Here is an 18,875-nt window from a genome sequence, read left to right as displayed (position 1 = left end):
GCTGCTGCTGGACCTTCGGGGTCCCTCCCGGCCGCGGCCTTGCTCTCTTTGCACAGGTGCAAACGGATGCCTTGACTCGGGCTGAAGGGATGCTTTCCACCTTGGGAGCCCCTCAAGATCCCCCGGAGACCTTGCACATCTAGCTGGACTCCAGACTCCTTGCAGAGGCGAGCTGGAATATTGGACTGGGGCGAGCCCCAGACAAGTCCGTGGACACTCCCGAGACGTGGAAGCGGGTGGACTTGCACCCCCGCACCTGGCGTTCGACCCCCGGCGCGGCGTGGGATTATTCGTGGGCGCCCCCGACCCCCGGCTCCAGCATGCTGGCCCCGTGCTGGCTGAGTCGCCTGTCCCTGGGCCTGACCCTCGCCACCCGGAAGACCACGCGGCCGGTGGTCAGGAGTCTGGGCCTGAGTGCACAGAGGCGGATTCCAGGTGAAAATTGGGCAGCGCGATGCCCCCCTGCTCCCTGCCCGAGTGTCCCGTTCCCCTCCTGGCCACGCTGAGGGGCTCCCAGTGGAGCTGCTGATCACCAGTTACTTAGTTTCTCCAAGGCTGTCATTCACTCCTGCCTCCCTTCTCCCCCCCTTTTATTTATTTATTTTTAAAGACTGGAAAGGGGCTGGAGCTATAGCACAGCAGGGAGGGCGTTTGCCTTGCGTGTGGCCCACCCAGGTTCGATTCCCGGCATCCCATAGGGTCCCCCGAGCACCGCCAGGAGTGATTCCTGAATGCATGAGCCAGGAGTCAGCCCTGAGCATCGCCGGGTGGGACCCAAAAAAGAAAAAAAAGACTGGGAAAATTCAACTATAACAAGTCAGTTTTTTTTTTCCTACTAAGAAGTCTGAACAGTGTTTTCTAGATTCATACAAAAGCTATCTATTAAACATTAGCACAGCGGTAGGGCGTTCGCCTTACAAGCGGCCAACATGACCGACCCGAGTTCGATTCCTCCGCCCCTCTCGGAGAGCCCGGCAAGCTACCGAGAGTATTCGATATGCCAGACACAGTAACAACAAAGTCTCCAATGGAGACGTTACTGGGCCCGCTCGAGCAAATCGACGATCAACGGGAGGGCCTTTTACTTTTTTTTTACTTTTACAAAAGCTAAAGTTATTGCATCAAGCTTCTGTAATTACTAGGATCCTTTTTTTTTTTTTTTTTGTCTTTTTGGGTTGCACCCGGCAATGCTCAGGGGTTCCTCCTGGCTCTGCCTCAGGAATTAGTCCTGGTGGTGCTCGGTGGAACCTATGGGATGCCAGGGATTGAACCCAGGTAGTCGCCATGCCAGGCAAATGCCCTTCCTGCTGTGCTATCACGCTGGTTGCACTAGGATCATATTTGGGGAAGAGATACACAGTATTAAGAACTTAAGCTGGGGCCTGGAGAGATAGCACAGCGGGTAAGGCGTTTGCCTTGCACGCGGCCGACCTGGGTTCAATTCCCAGCATCCCATATGGTCACCTGAGCACCGCCAGGAGTAACTCCTGTGCATCGCCAGGTGTGACCCAAAAAGAAAAAAAGAAAAGAAAAATTCTTTCTAAAAAGAATTTAAAAAGAACTTGTTATTTTAGGCCAAGGTAATATTTAAGCACCATAGATTTTATTTTTGAATTTTAACTTTTTGGGTCACACCCAGCGATGCTCAGGGGTTACTCCTGGCTCTGGACTCAGGAATTACTCCTGGCGGTGCTGGGGTGGGGGCGGGGCATATGGGATGCAGGGATTGAACCCAGGTCAACCTGTGTGCAAGGCAGACACCCTCCCTGCTGTACTATCACTATGGCCCCAAGCACCATAGATTTCATAACATTGGCAAAATTCCACCTTAAAAGTTATTAGCCTGTGACACAGTTGACAAATTGGATTGAATCAAATTTGAATTTCATCTGCTGACCAATGCCTACACTGATGGCGAGTCAGCTTTTGAAGTCCTTAGCCAAGTGACAGGTTACTAATCTTGCTTTCCATTTCTGATTCTTCTCAAGAATACAGTAGCTTTGTTGCCCGGACCAACACATGCGGAGAACTGCGTTCTTCCCACTTAGGCCAAGAAGTCACTTTATGTGGATGGATTCAGTACCGAAGGTACATGGAGGTGGTTTTAAGGCTGTAGGGTCCTGAGCGGGCAGGGCACTTGCCTTGTATGTGGCCGTGTCTGAGCCCCGGTACCCCATAGGTTCCCCTGAACCCCTCCAGTAGTGATCCCTGGGTGCAGAGCCAGGAGGAACCCTAGAGCACCGCTGAGTGTGGCCCAAAAAACCAAACAGAAAAGGAAACATGAAGGGCTGGAGTGATAGCACAGTGGTTAGGGTATTTGCCTTGCACGCAGCTGACCTGGGTTCAATCCCCAGCATCCCATAGGGTCCTCTGAGCACCGCCAGGAGTGATTCCTGAGTGCATGAGCCAGGAGTAACTCCTGTGCATCACTGGGTGTGACCTAAAAAGCAAAAAAAAAAAAAAAAGGAAACATGAGATCACTTGTTTTGGTTGTTTTTTTGGGCTACACCTGTGGGGTCCTCCCAACAGTGGCAGGGATGGGACCAGGGGTTCCTGCATGTTAGCATGAACAGCACACCCCAGCCCTTAGGGTGACCTCTTTGCACCCTGTTTCTGTGTGGTGCCAGGGACGAAACCCCAGATCTCACACCCGGTGATGCTCAGGGGTTACTCCTGGCTGTGCACTCAGGAATCACTCCTAGTGAATCAAACCCCGGTCAGCCGCATGCAAGGCAAATGCCCTACCCGCTGTGCTATAGCTCCAACACCCCCCACCCCGGCCTCCCAGCTATTTGGGGGTTTTTGTTCTGCCTACTGAAATCTGGGACTCGGACTTCCTCTTGACATGTTGGTTTTCTTCATCACTCAGGCAGAATATCTTCCTGGTCCTCAGAGACTTCCACGGACTAGTTCAGGTCATCATCCCACAGGATGAGGTAAAGAACTGCCCTGCTCTCCTTAGAAAGCCACGTTGGTGCCTCCAAGGGACGGACGGTAGAGTTGGATGCTTCAACTTTGACAGTTAGAAGTTTGGGCTGGAGCGATAGCACAGCGGGAAGGGCGTATGCCTTGCATGCGGCCAACCCGAGTTCAATCTCCAGCATCCCATAGGGTCCCCCAAGCACCGCCAGGAGTGATTCCTGAGTTGCAGAGCAAGGAGTAACCCCCAAGCATTGCTGGGTATGACTCAAAAAGCACTGTCCTCCCAATTGTTGATCAATTTGCTCGGGCGGGCACCAGTAACATCTCCATTAACATCTCCAGCATAAGACTTGTTGTTACTGGGTTTTTTCAATATGCCAGACACAGTAACAACAAAGTCTCCAATGGAGACGTTACTGGACCCGCTCGAGCAAATCGATGATCAACAGGAGGGCCTTTACCTTTACCTTTACCTTTGTTTGTTTTTGCGTATTGAATATGCCATGGGGAGCTTGCCCGGCTCTGCCGTGTGGGCTACATACTCTTGGTAGCTTGCCAGGCTCTCCGAGAGGGACAGAGGAATCGAACCCGGGTTGGCCACGTGCAAGACACCCTACCTGCTGTGCTATTGCTCCAGCCCCATTCAAAAAGAAAAAAAAATAAAATAAAATAAAATAAAGTTTATTGGGCTGGAGCGATAGCACAGCGGGTAGGGCGTTCGCCTTACAAGCGGCCAACATGGCCGACCCAGGTTCGATTCCTCCGCCCCTCTCGGAGAGCCCGGCAAGCTACCGAGAGTATTCGATATGCCAGACACAGTAACAACAAAGTCTCCAATGGAGACGTTACTGGGCCCGCTCGAGCAAATCGACGATCAACGGGAGGGCCTTTACCTTTTACCTTAAAGTTTATTGCTCACGGAAGAAGTCACAAGCCAGTAAGGACAAATGGGGGGCCAGAGGGGGCAGGGAGGCTCAAATCTAGCCCTCCCCACTGTCAGATCTCGCTCTTGGACCCTGCTTCTCAGGCGAAAAAAAGCAAACAGTCTAACAGTTTCAGTTGTTATGTTGTATGGAATCAGAATGGGGGTGTGGCACCCCCAAACTCCATCCAACACAGCCATCAGGACAGCCCACCTAAGCTCAGGGAGCATTTTGCAATGCTCAGGTCCTCAGACTAGACTCAGTTCCCTGATACTAGAGTCACTATCAGTTCCTCGAAGCCCCTTTGTGACCTGGAGCCGTGTGTCCCCCTCATCCCCTGCAGTCCGCCGCGGCTGTGAGGAAGGTCCTGTGTGATGCCCCCGTGGAGTCTGTGGTCTGTGTGTCGGGGACGGTCGTGGCACGGCCTCAGGGACAAGTGAATCTGGTGAGTGTAGAACTGTGTCCGTTTTACCTTCGGGCACCTGAGCCCTGCCCACAGACTGAAAATGAACCTGCCCGTTCTAGAATCTTCTCTATAGCAGACACTCCTAAGTGAACAGGGGTGTGGAGACATTTGTTAAAGAGCCCTTGGCAGACAGAGTCAGAATGGGGAGATCGTGCATTTATATTATTGCTTTGATTCGAGACTACATCTGATCTTCAGGTTTACTCCTGGCTCGGTGCTCAGGGATCAATTAAGGCAGGACTCAGGGGACCAGGTGTGATATGTGATACAGAGGATTGTGCCTGGGTCAGCTGCATGCAAGACAGTTGCTCTAACCATTGGACTACTTCTCTTGCCCCGCATTTATGCTGTAGGCTGTCTGTGATAAGCACAGGGCATTTATATATGTAATTAAGTATCTTTGTTTCACAATGCACACTTGGTACATATCCTGATGACTGATTTTTTTTTTTAGCCTGATGAATAATTTTTTTTTTTCATTTCCTAAATGAACCTTTTCTTTAAGAAAATGCCGACGGGTGAGATTGAAATCCAAGTGAAAACCGCTGAGCTGCTGAATTCCTGCAAGAAGCTGCCTTTCGAAATCAAGGACTTTGTGAAGGTGCCCCATCCTCTGTCACTTATATAGTGATGATCAGTAAGGTTTTTTGTCTTTTTTTTTTTTTTTTTTTGCTTTTTGGTTCATACCCAGCAGTGCTCAGGGGTTCCCCCTGGCTCTGCACTCAGGAATCACTCCTGGCGGTGCTTGGGGAACCATATGGGATGCCGGGATTGAACCTGGGTTGGCTGCGTGCAAGGGCTCCCCACTGTACTATCTATCTCCAACGAGCAATACTATCTATCGCTCCAATGATACTGTGTGCATTTTTTTTATTTTTTAAACTTTTTAAAATTTTTATTAGTGAGACACCATGAGGTACAGTTGTAGACTTACAAATTTTGTGCTTGGGTTTCAATTATACAATGATCAAATACCCATCCCTCCACCAGTGCCCATTTCCCACCACCACGAATCCCAGTATTCCTCCCACCCCCCACCCCCCATCCCACCCTGCCTCTGTGGCAGGGCATTCCCTTTTGTTCTCTCTCTCCTTTTGGGTGCTGTGGTTTGCAAAAGAGGCATTGAGTGGCCATCATGTTCGGTCTGTAGTCTACTTTCAGCATGCATCTCCCATCCTGGGAGGATCCTCCCAACACCCTTTACTCGGTGCTCCCTTCTGGGAATGTGTACATTTTAAATATATGTACACAGTAAGGGGCCTGAGCGATAGCACAGCGGGAAGGGCGTTTGCCTTGCATGCGGCCGATCCTGGTTGGATCCCTGGCATCCCATAGGGTCCCCTGAGCTTGCCAGGAGAGATCCTTGAGCTACAGGTGTGTGTCGGGGACAGTCCCCCCCCAAAAAAAAACAAAAAGAAAAAAAGATCTGTGAGCTTATAAATGGGTTTGTGTCCGATAAAGCAGGCAGTTATAAGCGGGAAAGGGCACGGGTCACTGATATGGGGGCGTGAAGCTCAAAATCCATAAGCAGCGGCCTGGAAGTTGTGGCGTCCCGGAAACGAGGGATTTTTGGTCCCACCGGGGTGGCCGCAAAGGATGGCGTGGGGTTCTGTGGGGTTCTGTGGGGTTCCGAGAAGCCCCAGCTCTGTGCCTAACCCGTGAGCTTCTTCCGTCACCCTCAGTCTCTTCCCGTGGTCTGACCCGGCCCGTGAATGTCTCTAGAAAACCGAGGCGCTCCGCCTGCAGTACCGCTACCTGGACCTGCGCAGTGCCCAGATGCAGTACAACCTGCGCCTGCGATCCCAGATGGTCCACAGGATGCGCGAGTACCTCTGTGGGCGGCACGGTGAGCGCGGCCGGGCCTCGGGGGAGGGGGCTTCTGAACATCTGCTTTCACACCCGGTGGTGCTCAGGGCTCACTCCTGGCTCTGTCTCAGGAATCACTCCTGGCGGAGCTTCTGGGGGGCTTTGGGGATGCTCGGGATCGAACCCGGGTCGGCCACGTGCAAGACCAACGCCCTCCCTGCTGGGCTATTGCTCTGGTTCTGTTTCTGTCCACTGCCCCGTCTCCTTAGCATCCCAAGTCGGACACAACATGGCCTGAAGGTGGAAATGAGCACTGGTGGCCCCTGAGTCCAGAGCCCCAGCAGGTGTGGGTTGCTCCCCTATCCCACCCCCAAAAAACTCAGCATCAGTCAGCCGGCGACTTAACTCAGCCAACGTTCCCACACAAGGGCTCTCAGTTCTGGGCCGCGTGCGACAGTGTCCGAAAGGCTTCTCTCTGTTTATTTATATTTGCTTTTTTGGGTCACACCCAATGATGCTCAGGGCTGACTCCTGGCTCTGCACTCAGGAATTACTCCTGGCGGTGCTCGGGGGGACCCTATGGGATGCTGGGAATCAAACCTGGATTGGCTGCAAACGCCCTCCCTGCTGTGCTATCGCTCCAGCCCTGACTTCTCTCGGTTTAACGATGGTGTTTCTCGCCTTTCCAGGGTTTGTGGATGTCGAAACACCGACGATGTTTAAGAGGACCCCTGGGGTACGTCTGTTCTTTAAACCACCCGGCTGGTGATGAGCTGGGAAGCTACCCACTTTGTTTCCACAGCTCTGTGGCCCACACTTATCTTACTATTGCCTCAGGATGGCGCTCTCACAGGTCTGCCTCCTGGGGTTGACAGGATCCCCCCGGAACTGCGATTTTGAGTCAGACTCATGGATTTGACGGGCACTGTACTTTTATTTAGGTTAGAAGATGCAATAGCACAGCGGGTAGGGCGTTTGTCTTGCATGTGGCCGACCAGGGTTCGATTCCCAGCATCCCATATGGTCCCCTGAGCACTGCCAGGGGTGATTCCTGAGTGCAGAGCCAGAAGTGACCCCTGTGTATTACTGGGTGTGACCTAAAAAGCAAAAAAAAAAAAAAAGAATATGCAAATCACTAGTGAGCTGGTTCCATCAAAAGATACCTTTGGTGACTAGAGCGATAGTACAGCGGGTAGGATGTTTGTCTTACACGCAGTCAACCCGGGTTCAATTCCCAGCATCCCATATGGTACCCTTAAGAACCACTAGGAGTAATTCCTGAGTACAAAGCAGGAGGAACCCCTGTGCATCGCCGGGTGTGACCCAAAAAAAAAAGAAAGAAGGAAAGAAAGAAAAAAGAAACCTTTGTTCATTGAAACATAAGTCATCCGATTTGAGGATCTGGTCAGTGATGGTTGAAGTTAGAAAAGCAACTAGGGGGACTAGAGTGATAGCACAGCGGGTAGGGCGTTTGCCTTGCACGAGGTCAACCCAGGTTCGATTCCCAGCATCCCATAGGGTCCCCTGAGCATGAACAGGAGTAACCCCTGATCATTGCTGGGTGTGACCCAAAAAGAAAAAAAAAAAGCAACTGGGTGGGGGGGCGGAGCAATAGCACAGTGTGGAGGGCATTAACCTTGAACGCGGCTGAGCTGGGTTCGATCCCCGGCATTCCATATGGTCCCAAGTACTGCCAGGAGTGATCCCTGGGTGCAAAGCCAGGAGGAACTCCTGAGCATCACCGGGTGTGACACCCCCCTCCCAAAAAAAAACAGCTAGGAACACAAATTCCTTGATGGAACTGGGGATGTATTTAGTTATTTATTTAGTTTTTTTTTTTTTATTATTTTGGCAAGGATGACACGCAAATTCGTGAAGTGTTCCATATTTTTGAGCCTACTCGGACTGGGACTGGGCCTTCTCCACCCAGACCCCCCATCTTCCAGTAGGCAGGTGTCACACCCACCAGCTGCCGCCAGCGCCAGGTTGGTCCCATCAACGGTCAAGATGAAGAGACTATATAACCCAGCTTCCGGAAGTGCGTGGCCGCATTCGCAGCCTCACGACATCTTATTATCTTATTTTTCCTTTAGAGAACCTGGCAGGCTACCAAAAGTATCCTGCCCGCAGAGCAGAGTCTGGAAAACTGCCCGTGTCGTACTCAATATGCCAAATACCAGTAACAATGATGGGTCTCATTCTCCTAATCCTGAAAGAGCATTGAATATGGCTCTTTTAAAATCTCAGGGCTAGGAAGAAGGAGACGTTACTGGTGCCTTCTCGAGGCAATCAACGGAACTGCAGGATGATCGTGATCATGATTATTTTGGCGCCACAGCCAGACACAGGGCCTGTCCTCCACTCTGCTTTTAGGGTCAGCCCCCTGGGCTCTCTCTGGCTCCTACTTAACACCACTTCACACCTACTCTTTTGAGCTCTGGGGGAAAATAACCTAGCAGGAATTCTCCTGGGCCAGCGCTGGGTGCTGAGAGGTTAGAGCACTTGCCTTACAAGTGTGAGGCTTGGGTTTGATCCCCAGCAATGCCAAAAAATTAAAAAAAAAAAAAAGAGCATGTCTTGATGTCTTGTGTTCACTTAGCTATTTATTAGAGGGCCACTGGTGCTGCTCAGGGCTGATTCCTGGCTCTGCACTCAGGGATCACTCTGGCGGTGCTCGGGGAACCCTATGTGATGCCAGGGATCAAACCCGGGTCAGCTGCGTGCAAGGCCAACGCCCTCCCCGCTGTGCTCTCGCTCCATCCCCTCGCTTTACTCTTTGCTTTCACTGATGTGCTAAAGAATCCACTTTTACCTGCGTTGTGGTTGTTTTCCATATTTCTGTTCTCCTCTCCTTAAAGGGTGCAAAAGAGTTCCTCGTACCATCGCGGGAACCTGGCAAGTTTTACTCCCTCCCCCAGAGCCCTCAGCAGTTTAAGCAGCTTCTGATGGTTGGCGGGTTGGACAGGTGAGTGGCCATGGGGGGTTGGTGAGTGGCGGCAGGGACAGGTGTCGCAGAAGGGAGAAACGCGGAAGGGAAGGAGTTGGCGTGAGACCGCCGCATCTCCTGACAGTGCAGGAAGTGTGTGCATTCCGAGCACACCTGATCTCAGACACACTGGCGGTGGCCGAGAATACCGCCCCTGGGGGACCCCCAGATATTGCAACAACACAGGTAGAGAAAAACCACTGCAAGGAACCAGAGTGCCTGAGCTCGGAGAGCTGCAGACGAGGCATCCGGAAGCTTGAAATTCTTTTGATTGGACAAGTCTAGAAAACTGGGAGCTGGTCCTTCTGCGAGGGATGAACTGACTCCCGAGAATGCATGGAAAGTAGCACGTTGGCCCTGGATACAGTACAGCATCAGTGCACGTGCCTGGCATGCAGCCCACTGGGGAGTTCGATCCCCAGTACCCCGTAGGATCCCCTGTGAGCTCAGCAGGAGCCCCCAGACAAAAGCAACACAAGCTTCCTTGCATGCAGTGCAATGCGTGAGCCCTGGCAAGACGCCCCCGCAGACACCCCTGTACTGTGTGATTCTAGCGGTGCTCAGGGCCCTCCAGGCCAGAGCCTGTGCCTGCCCCTGAGTGTCTGTGATGACATCACCAGGCCGGTCCTGTGGGTCAGCAGGCTCCTTGGTTTGTCGTCCTTTGTGTAGCGTCGCGCGCGCGCGCGCGTGTGTGTGTGTGTGTGTATGTGAGAGAGACAGCAACATCGTGACTGGGGTCTGCTGTGATCCAACTGTAGGTACTTCCAGGTGGCCCGATGTTACCGAGACGAAGGTTCAAGACCCGACAGACAGCCCGAGTTTACTCAGGTAATGCTGAGTTATTATTACTTTTTAGCATTATTACTAAATAATGCTTGACTGTGACTCATAGATTCCGGTTTATTACTGCCAAAGTATTTCAAGAGCAGGACAGTAATTCTGCCTCGGGCTGGGAGGGCGCTTGCTGGGCATGCGGCCCACCTGGATTTGATCCCCTGCATCCTGTGCACCGCCAGGGGTGATCCCTGAGCACAGAGGCAGGAGTTGACCCTGAGCATCGCTGGGTGTGGTTCAAAATTAAGAAGTTCCAGAGACAGGGGCCGGAGTGATAGCACAATGGGTAGGGCATTTGCCTTGCACATGGCCGACCTGGGTTCGATCCCCGGCACCCCATAGGGTCCCCTGAGCACCACAGGAGTGATTCCTGAGTGCAGAGTCAGGAGGAACCCCTGAGCATGGCCGGGTATGACCCAAAAAGCAAAAACAAAAAATGTTCCAGAGAGAGCTCTAGTGTTTATGTCATTTGAACCTACAGTCATTTGGAAGTTGATTGTGTGTGCATGTGTACGCACACAGTTACTGTGTGTGTACTTAATTACTGTGAGTGTCTGTGTGCGTACTTACAGTTACCATGTGTGTATACTCACACTTACTGTGTGTGTACTCAGTTACCGTGTGCATTCACAGTTTCTGTGTGTGTACTTATAGTTACTGTGTGTGTGCAGGTGCATGTGTGCTTGTGGTGTATTTAGATACTGTGTGTGTACTTAGTTACTGTGTGTCTGTGTATTTACAGTTACTGTGTGTGTGTATACATAGGTTACCATGTCTGCACTTAGTTACCATGTGTACTTACAGTTATCACATACGTGTAATTAGTTACTATGTGTGTGTACTTATAGTTACTGTGCATGTGTGTGTGTACATATGTGTGCGCGTGTGTGTGCGTGCACACACACTTCAGTTACCATGGGTGCTCACGTCCGCCCTGCCCCGTTCTCCTGCAGGTTGACATCGAGATGTCTTTCGTGGACCAGGCTGGGGTCCGGAGCCTGACTGAGGGTCTGCTGCAGTACTGCTGGCCCCAGGACAAAGGGCCGCTGCTGGTGCCTTTTCCCTCCCTGACTTTCGCCGAGGCGCTGGCCAGCTACGGGACAGACAAGCCCGACACCCGCTTTGGGATGAAGGTATTTCCCTCCACTGCCCCAAAGCAGTGCCTCTCCACCTGGGGGATCCACTGCAGAATTTATCTGTCACTGTCCTCCCGTTGTTCATCGATTTGCTTGAGCGGGCCCAGTAAGGTCTCCATTGTGAGACTTGTTACTGCGTTTGGCATATCAAATACGTCATGGGGAGCTTGCCAGGCTCTGCGGGTGAGATACTCTCAGTAGCTTGCCGGGCTCTCCAAGAGGGGTGGAGGAATTGTACCCGGCTCGGCTAGGCCAACCGTGCACAAGGCAAACGCCCTACAACTGTACTATCGCTCCAGCCCACTGTGCCGTCGCTCCAGCCCGGATGAGAGGGCGATCTGGCTGCGACATCTGCCACCCCATTGATCGCCAGGGTTGATTCGGCTGATCTGGCTGGCTAGGCGGGTGTCCCCTTCCTCCCTCACCGCTCCATGTCCCTCCCGAAGCTGCACGCTCGCTCGGTCGAAGAGGACGGCCTGCCCGATAGAGACGGACCGGTCTTCGGTCGAGGGTGTCCGAGTAGCTGTGCCCCCTGCCAGAGCCTCCAAAGGAGCAGGATCTGTCCCCCGTTACAAATACCGATGGTTGTTTGTTACCAGGCTGGCGGGAGCATGCAAGTGGCATGTTTGCATGCCAGCGTATTTTTTATCGCTGTGTTCCAAAGCTGATTTCTTACAATCGACTATTCATAGCAAAGTTTTAGAACAAAGCTCCCATTATTAATTAAAATGGACATGAGTGGTGACACGAAATTTTTTTTTTTTGCTTTCTTGGGTCACGCCCGGCAATGCACAGGGGTTCCTCCTGGCTCCGAACCCAGAAATCACTCCTCGTGGTGCTTAGGGGACCCTGTGGGATGCTGGGAATAGAACCTGGGTCAGTTGCGTGCAAGGCAAATGTCCTACCCGCTGTGCTATCGCTCCAGCCCTGGTGATGTGAAATTTTTTTAAAGAAAAAAAAAAGAACAAAAGGGAGAGATGGCTTGGGGAGGGGGTTCAAAGAGCTGAACCAACTTTGGATGCCAGAGCCCTGGGTTTAGACTCAGCACCACGTGGTCCTCTGAGCACCAGCAGCCGCAATCCATGAGCACTAAGCTGGGAGTAACCCCTGAGCACTGCTGGAGTTAGCCATATACAGTTCCTAACCTGCACTCTTGTTCTAAAGATGAAACGAGCTGGAGCGATAGCACAGCGAGGAGGGCATTTGCCTTGCATGCAGCTGACCCGGGTTCGATTCCCAGCATCCCATAGGGTCCCCCGAGCACTGCCAGGAATGATTCCTGAGTGAAGAGCCAGGAGTAACCTGTGCATCACCGGGTGTGACTCAAAAAGCAAAAAAAAAGCCAAAAAACAAAACAAAATAAAAAAGATGAAATGAACAAATGACAAATGTGTGAGCAGCTCATACAGTGACACCGTTGGTGATGCCAGTCCAGGGGACTCTTCCGTGAAGGCAGTGGAGACTGTTAAAGGATCAACTCTTGAAAACTTTCCTTAAACTAAATTCATGTTCTGTTACCTCTTCCCCTGGTTCCCGTTTCCCAGATCGTAGACGTCAGCGACGTGTTCAGGAACACAGGCGTTAACCTTCTCCAGGGCGGCCTTGGCAAACCCCAGGGGAGTGTGAAGGCCATCTGCGTCCCCGGAGGAACAGTGAGTGGGACCGGGGCTGTGTCTTCTCCAGGAAATAAAAATCTGGGGAGTAAGTTCATTCACTGCTGCACATCAGGACGTCAGCGAGAGCACTTCTCCTTGAAGCTGAGTATTCTGTCTTTGGGAGCTGGAGTCCATCTGTACATCAAGGCTTGATTGCTGGTACCATGTGATCCCCTGCGCACAGAGCTAGGAGTAGCCCAGAGCAGCTCTGGGTGACCCCACCAAACAAACAAAGGTTTTCAGGATACACCTCACGATGCTTAGGGCTTACTCCTGGTGTGACTCGGGGGCCATCGGGGTCGCCGGGGATCAAACCCAGGTGGGTCCCCTCCAAGGCAGATGCCCTCCCCACTCTGCTATCACTGCAGGCCCACAAAGTAGTTTTATATAAAGTATTTTGTTTGGGGCCAGAGTGATAGCACAGCAAGTAGAGACTTACCTTGTACACAGTCACCCGGGGTTTGATCCCTGGCACCCTGTAAGATCACCTGAGCCTACCAAGAGTGATCTCTGAGCACAGAGCGAGGAGTAACCCCTGAGTACTGCTGGCTGTGGCCCAGAAGCAAAAAAAATAAATAAATAAAATAAAGATGATTTGAGCCGGAGCACTAGCACAGCGGGTAGGGCGTTTGCCTTGCACGCGCCCAACCCAGGTTCGGTTCCCAGCATCCCGTATGGTCCCCTGAGCACCGCCAGGAGTAATTCCTGAGTGCAAAGCAAGGAGTAACCCTTGTGGTGCTCAGAGATCACTCCTGGAGGTGGTTGGGGGACCTTATGGGATGCTGGGAATTGGACCCCAGTGGACCATATGCATGTAAGCACCCTACCAGCTATGTAGTCTCCTTGGCCCAGAAAGGCTTAACAGTGTTCTTAAAGCTTCTAGAGAAGAAAAACACCTTCAGAAGGAAGAGTTCCGGACCTGAGTAGCCCAGAGGTAGCCTCTGACCACGGGGAACAGTGGCCCAAGACTCAAAATTAAAAAACTGTAATAGAAAATAGAACGAGAGCTAGAGCTCTTTGCATTACAACAAAACTCCTATACTTCATTTAGGCAAATGTTTATGAAGGACTGTATTGACGATTCCACTTTGATTTTCTATCATCAGAAATACTTAAAAAGGAAAGACATTGAATCCATCAGGAAATTTGCAACAGACAATTTTAATCAGGTAAGGAGTTCACTGTAGCTGTTCCCCTCACCCCTTTTAGAGATTCAGTGTTTTAATGTAATATTTTTAATAACTGCTTAAGAATTTTTTTGGGGGGGTGATTCTCAAGGATTACTTCTTGTGGGCTTGGGGGACCTTATGGGGTGCTGGCGATAAAACCTGGGTCGACCATGCATAAGGCAAGCTGTAGCTTAAGTTTTGGGAGCTGGAGCGATAGTACAGTAGGCAGGGCGTTTACCTTGCATGCGGCCAACCCGGGTTCAATTCCCAGCATTCCATATTGACCCCTGAGCACTGCCAGGAGTAATTCCTGAGTGCAAAGCCAGGAGTAACCCTTGTGCATCTCCGGGTGTGACCCAAAAAGCAGGGGAAAAAAAGTTTTTTATGGTATTAGTTTGAGAGTCTCATTATTTTAGATTGTTTTCTATTTTTAATTTTTTTTAGTTAATCTACGTACGACTTCAGCTTAAATGGTGCACCATTAACCAGAATGTGAAAGTCTAACCGTGTTCCCATAAAAAAAAAGATTTTGACCCAGTTAGAAGTACGGAGAGCCTGTGTGCCTAGCACACATAGCCCTTGTTTGACAATACAGCAGCCAGTACCAGGACGGCAACCAGAAAAATAAACAGATGCTACATTGTTTTATTTTTGGCTTTTTGGGTCCCACCTGGGATGCTCAGGGCTGACTCCTGGCTCTGCACTCAGGAATGATTCCTGGCAGTGCCCCGACGGATCCTGTGGGATGCCGGGGATCGAACCTGGGTCAACCGCGTGCCAGGCAAACAAACTATCTCTCCGGTCCTTGAGAGTCTCCGTTTTTATTTTTATTTTTTAAATTTTTTTGCTTTTTGGGTCACACCTGACGATGCACAGGGGTTACTCCTGGTGATGCTCAGGAGATCATATGGGACGCTGGGAATCGAACCCGGGTCGGCTGCGTGCAAGGCCAACGCCCTACCCGCTGCGCTATCGCTCCAGCCCCTGAAACTCTCCGTTTTTAAAAAATGTGAATCTCTCTTTCTTTATCGTAGGAAGTCTTACCTGTTTTTCTGAAAGCCAACAGAAACTGGAATTCTCCTGCCGCCGAGCTTGTGGTACGGGAGCAGAGCCGGGCACTCGAGGGACTCCTGGAAGCCCAGGACGAGGATGTGGTCCTCCTCAGCGCTGGCCAGCACCAGGCTGCGGTAGGCAAGCCCCGTGCAGGGGCCGGAGCAAAAGCACGGCGGGGAGGGCGTTGGCCTTGCACGCGGCTGACCCGGGTTCGATTCCCAGCATCCCATAGGGTCCCCCGAGCACCGCCAGGAGTGATTCCTGAGTGCATGAGCCAGGAGGAACCCCTGAGCATCGCTGGGTGTGACCAAAATAAAAAGACAAGCCCTGTCTGGGCCTCTGTCAGCTCCTGCAGACATACCTGACATGGAGTCCAGGCACAGCGTCCTGCTTACCTGGACCCTCTCTCTGGCCCTTCCTTTGAGCTGTTATTATCTAGTCACTTGGAAAAACCACCTAGGGTTTGCGGCGGAGACAGCCCAGTGGGCTGTTTGTGCTTTGCATGCAGAAGGTCCAGTGAGATCCCTGAGCACCACCAGGGGTGAGCCCTGAGCTCCAGCGGCTATAGTTCAACCCCTCCCAAATCATAATTAAAAATAAGTTAAAGGGAAAAAAAAGGGAGGGGCTGGAGCGATAGCACAGAGGGGAGGGCGTTTGCCTTGCATGCACCCGACCTGGGTTCGATTTCCAGCATCCCATGTGGTCCCCCGAGCACCGCCAGGAGTTATTCCTGAGTGCATGAGCCAGGAGGAACCCCTGAGCATTGCCAGGTGTGACCCAAAAAGCTCAAAAATAAGGTGGGGGGGCTGGAGGGATAGCATAGCGGGGAGGGTGTTGGCCTTGCACATGGCTGACCGCGTTTCAATCCCTGGCACCTCATAGGGTCCCCAAAGCACTGCCAGGAGTGATCCCTGAGCACAGAGCCAGGAGGAACCCCTGAGCATCGCCGGGTGTGGCCCCCCAAAAAAAAATCTAGACAGCGGTGAGGGCACTTGCCTTGCATGCAGCTGACCCGGGTTCAATTCCCAGCATCTCATACGGTCCCCTAAGCCCTGCCAGGAGTGATTCCTGAGTGCAGGGCCAATAGCAAGCCCTGAGCATCGCCGGGTATGGCCCCCTAAAACCAAAAGAATAATAAAATAACAACCAAGTAGGATCTGGGTTCTGCACTGAGTTGCGTTTGCTCTCACCCCTACAGTGCTCCCTGTTGGGGAGAGTGCGGCTGGAGTGTGCAGATCTTCTGGAAGCCCGGGGGGCGCTGCTTCGTGACCCGGCTCTCTTCTCCTTCCTATGGGTGGTGGATTTCCCACTTTTCCTCCGCAAGACGGAGAACCCCGCGGAACTGGAGGCGGCCCATCACCCCTTCACGGCCCCCCACCCTGCGGACTGCCACCTCCTTGCCACTGAGCCTGAGAAGGTGCGTGTGGATCCTTCCTGGTGAGAGGGGAGGGGAAACCGAGGCAGAGGCTTTGCCCATCCTTGTCTCACCCACTCTGGGAGGCAAAGAAAAAAGTTATGGGGCCAGGGCCGGAGCGATAGCACAGCGGGTAGGGCGTTTGCCTTGCACGCAGCCGACCCGGGTTCGATCCCCAGCATCCCCTCGGGTCCCCTGAGCACTGCCAGGAGTGATTCCTGAGTGCAGAGCCAGGAGGAACCCCTGAGTATTGCCGGGTGTGACCCAAAAAGTCCCCCATTTGAAAAAAAATAGGTTCTTGGGTCCGGTGCCTTCAGGCGACACCCCAAGTTTTCCCTCTCCAGGTCCGGGGCCAACACTATGACTTGGTTCTGAACGGCAGTGAGGTAGGAGGCGGCTCCATCCGGATTCACCAGGCCGAGCTACAGCGCTACATCCTGGAGACTGTGCTTAAGGTAACGCCAGCACAGCGGGGAGGGCACCTGCCCCTGCAAACATGCGGCCGGGCTTCAATCCTCGGCATCCCATAGGGTCCCCAGCCCCGCCAGGAATGATTCCTGAGTCCAGAGCCAGGAGGAACCCCTGAGCATCGCAGGGTGTGGCCCCAAAACAGAACCCAATACCCCGCCAAAGTGCTGCTGCTGCGTCCTGATTGGACACTGCATTTCCCATCGCTGTTCTGCTCCATCTTGGCAAATACAGCACAAGCGAGTGGCAGGCCAGGCGCCCTGGGAATGTCCCTGACCCAAGTGTCTTTCCTGGCTCTTAAGGGTTTTTGGGTATTTTTTTCCCTTTTCACGAGGTGGCACTTGTAGCCGCCCTACAATGTTGTTTTGGTGATGTTGTTTTCCTTTGCATTTCAGGAAGATGTGACCTTACTCTCCCACCTGCTCCAGGCGCTTGACTCCGGGGCGCCCCCACACGGAGGAATCGCCTTAGGTAACCCTCTCGTCCAGCCCCCCATGAGGTCTCTCCTCTGGGCTCCCAGGCGGGATGGGACCAGCCGAGCATTCGACAGCATTCGAGGAGAATTTTGTGTTTCATTTTCAGTGGATTTCTTTTCTCTTTTCTTTTCTTTTCTTTTCTTTTCTGGTCACACCCAGTGATGCTCAGGGCTGACTCCTGGCTCCTGCACTCAAGAATTACTCCTGGCAGAGCTCTGAGGGCCCTATGGGATGCTGGGAATCGAACCTGGGTCGGCCGCATACAAGGCAAACGCCCTCCCCGTTGTGCTATCACTCCAGCCCCTTTCAGTGGATGCTTAAGAAATGCATTTTCACTACTTATGAAGATACAGTTTAGGGCCTGTCACCCCAGCATCCATTATTCCATTGAAGCCGGCTGGCTGAGAATCGCCAGGCAACCTTAGAACCTACCTGCCACCCCCCAACACACACAATTTGATTGCTGGGGCTGGAACCCACGGCCCCAGGGCATTTCTGCCCACAGGCTCTGTCCCAGGTCAGTGTCTCAGCCCCATGGGGATCACAGGCACACCAAGTCGGGGTGAGAAGGACCACTTTCTAGTCTTTTTTGGAGTAGGAACGAGCTGGCGCCCCCTGGTGGGCGTCTGTTCCTGCCAACAAGGGCGGAGAGCCACTGGGCGTCTGCTAGCTCCAAGTCCCCTGCACAGCACGTTAGTTGTACTTGGGCCCTTTAGTGAACATGGAACATCCCCAGTGACATGTGAACAGCAGTCCTGGGCTTTCTTCAAGAAAGAAAACAACCCCAACAATAGAAGCTCCGTAAAAAGAGAGGGCGAGAGCCATAGCACAGCAGGGAGGGCGTTTGCCATGCACATGGCCAACCTGGGTTCGATCCCCGGCATCCCATGGGGTCCTCCTGAGCATGTGAGTGCAGAGCCAGGAGTAATCTGTGAGCAATGCTTGGTGTGACCCAAAAAGCCAAATATGTGTGTGTATGTATATATATGTATATACACACACACATACACGTATATGTGTATATATATCACTTCACTCTCCTCCCATTGTTTATCGATTTGCTCAAGCAGGCCCAGTAACGTCTTCATTTTGAGACTTGTTGTTACTGTGTCTGGCATATCGAATACGTCACAGGTAGCTTGCCAGGCTTTGCCGTGCGGGCGAGATACTCTTGGTAGCTTGCTGGCTCTCCAAGAGGGGCGGAGGAATCAAACCCAGCTCGGCCGAGCTGGCTGTGTGCAAGGCAAACGCCAGGAGTGACCCCCACACCAAGACTCTCTAGTCCTTACAGGAAAGGGAAGCCCCCCGCCCCCACACATACACTGTTATTAACTCTGCTTGATTCCCAGGCTTAGACCGGCTGATGTGTCTCGTCACTGGAGCTCCGAGCATCAGAGATGTCATCGCCTTCCCCAAATCCTTTCGGGGCCACGACCTCATGAGTGGGGCACCCGACTCGGTGTCCCCCGAGGAGCTGAAGCCTTACCACATCCAGGTCTCCTGGCCCGCAGACCCAGAAGCAGAAAAGAGCCCGCTGCCTCACAAACAGCCCCCCGAGAGCTGAACT

General features: G+C 52.5%; 1 protein-coding gene across 1 annotated transcript; it reads left to right on the top strand.

Annotated features, from left to right (window-relative positions):
- The first annotated feature begins 320 nt into the window (after window positions 1-320).
- Window positions 321-18,872, top strand: DARS2 (aspartyl-tRNA synthetase 2, mitochondrial). Its single transcript, XM_056108586.1, has 17 exons — window positions 321-435; window positions 1,989-2,088; window positions 2,870-2,936; window positions 4,189-4,290; window positions 4,817-4,912; window positions 6,034-6,157; window positions 6,807-6,853; window positions 8,976-9,082; window positions 9,862-9,931; window positions 10,891-11,070; window positions 12,618-12,725; window positions 13,835-13,897; window positions 14,932-15,084; window positions 16,149-16,367; window positions 16,709-16,819; window positions 17,228-17,303; window positions 18,658-18,872. The coding sequence occupies exons 1-17, from the start codon at window positions 321-323 to the stop codon at window positions 18,870-18,872; spliced, it is 1,953 nt and encodes a 650-aa protein (XP_055964561.1).
- The last annotated feature ends 3 nt before the right edge of the window (window positions 18,873-18,875 follow it).

Source organism: Sorex fumeus, unplaced genomic scaffold, assembly GCF_029834395.1.
Source record: "Sorex fumeus unplaced genomic scaffold, SorFum_2.1 ptg000226l, whole genome shotgun sequence".
In the NCBI taxonomy this organism is placed as follows: Eukaryota; Metazoa; Chordata; class Mammalia; order Eulipotyphla; family Soricidae; genus Sorex; species Sorex fumeus.
The sequence above is the reverse complement of the archived record's forward strand: the minus strand, read 5'-3'. Positions and strand labels throughout refer to the sequence as shown.

Coding starts and splice junctions, on each gene's coding strand:
- DARS2 (XM_056108586.1), top strand. CDS start 321: ATGCTGGCCCCGTGCTGGCTGAGTCGCCTGTCCCTGGGCCTGACCCTC. Junction 6,854..8,975: donor TGTTTAAGAGGACCCCTGGG/GTACGTCTGTTC, acceptor CTCTCCTTAAAG/GGTGCAAAAGAGTTCCTCGT. Junction 16,820..17,227: donor TCCTGGAGACTGTGCTTAAG/GTAACGCCAGCA, acceptor TTTGCATTTCAG/GAAGATGTGACCTTACTCTC.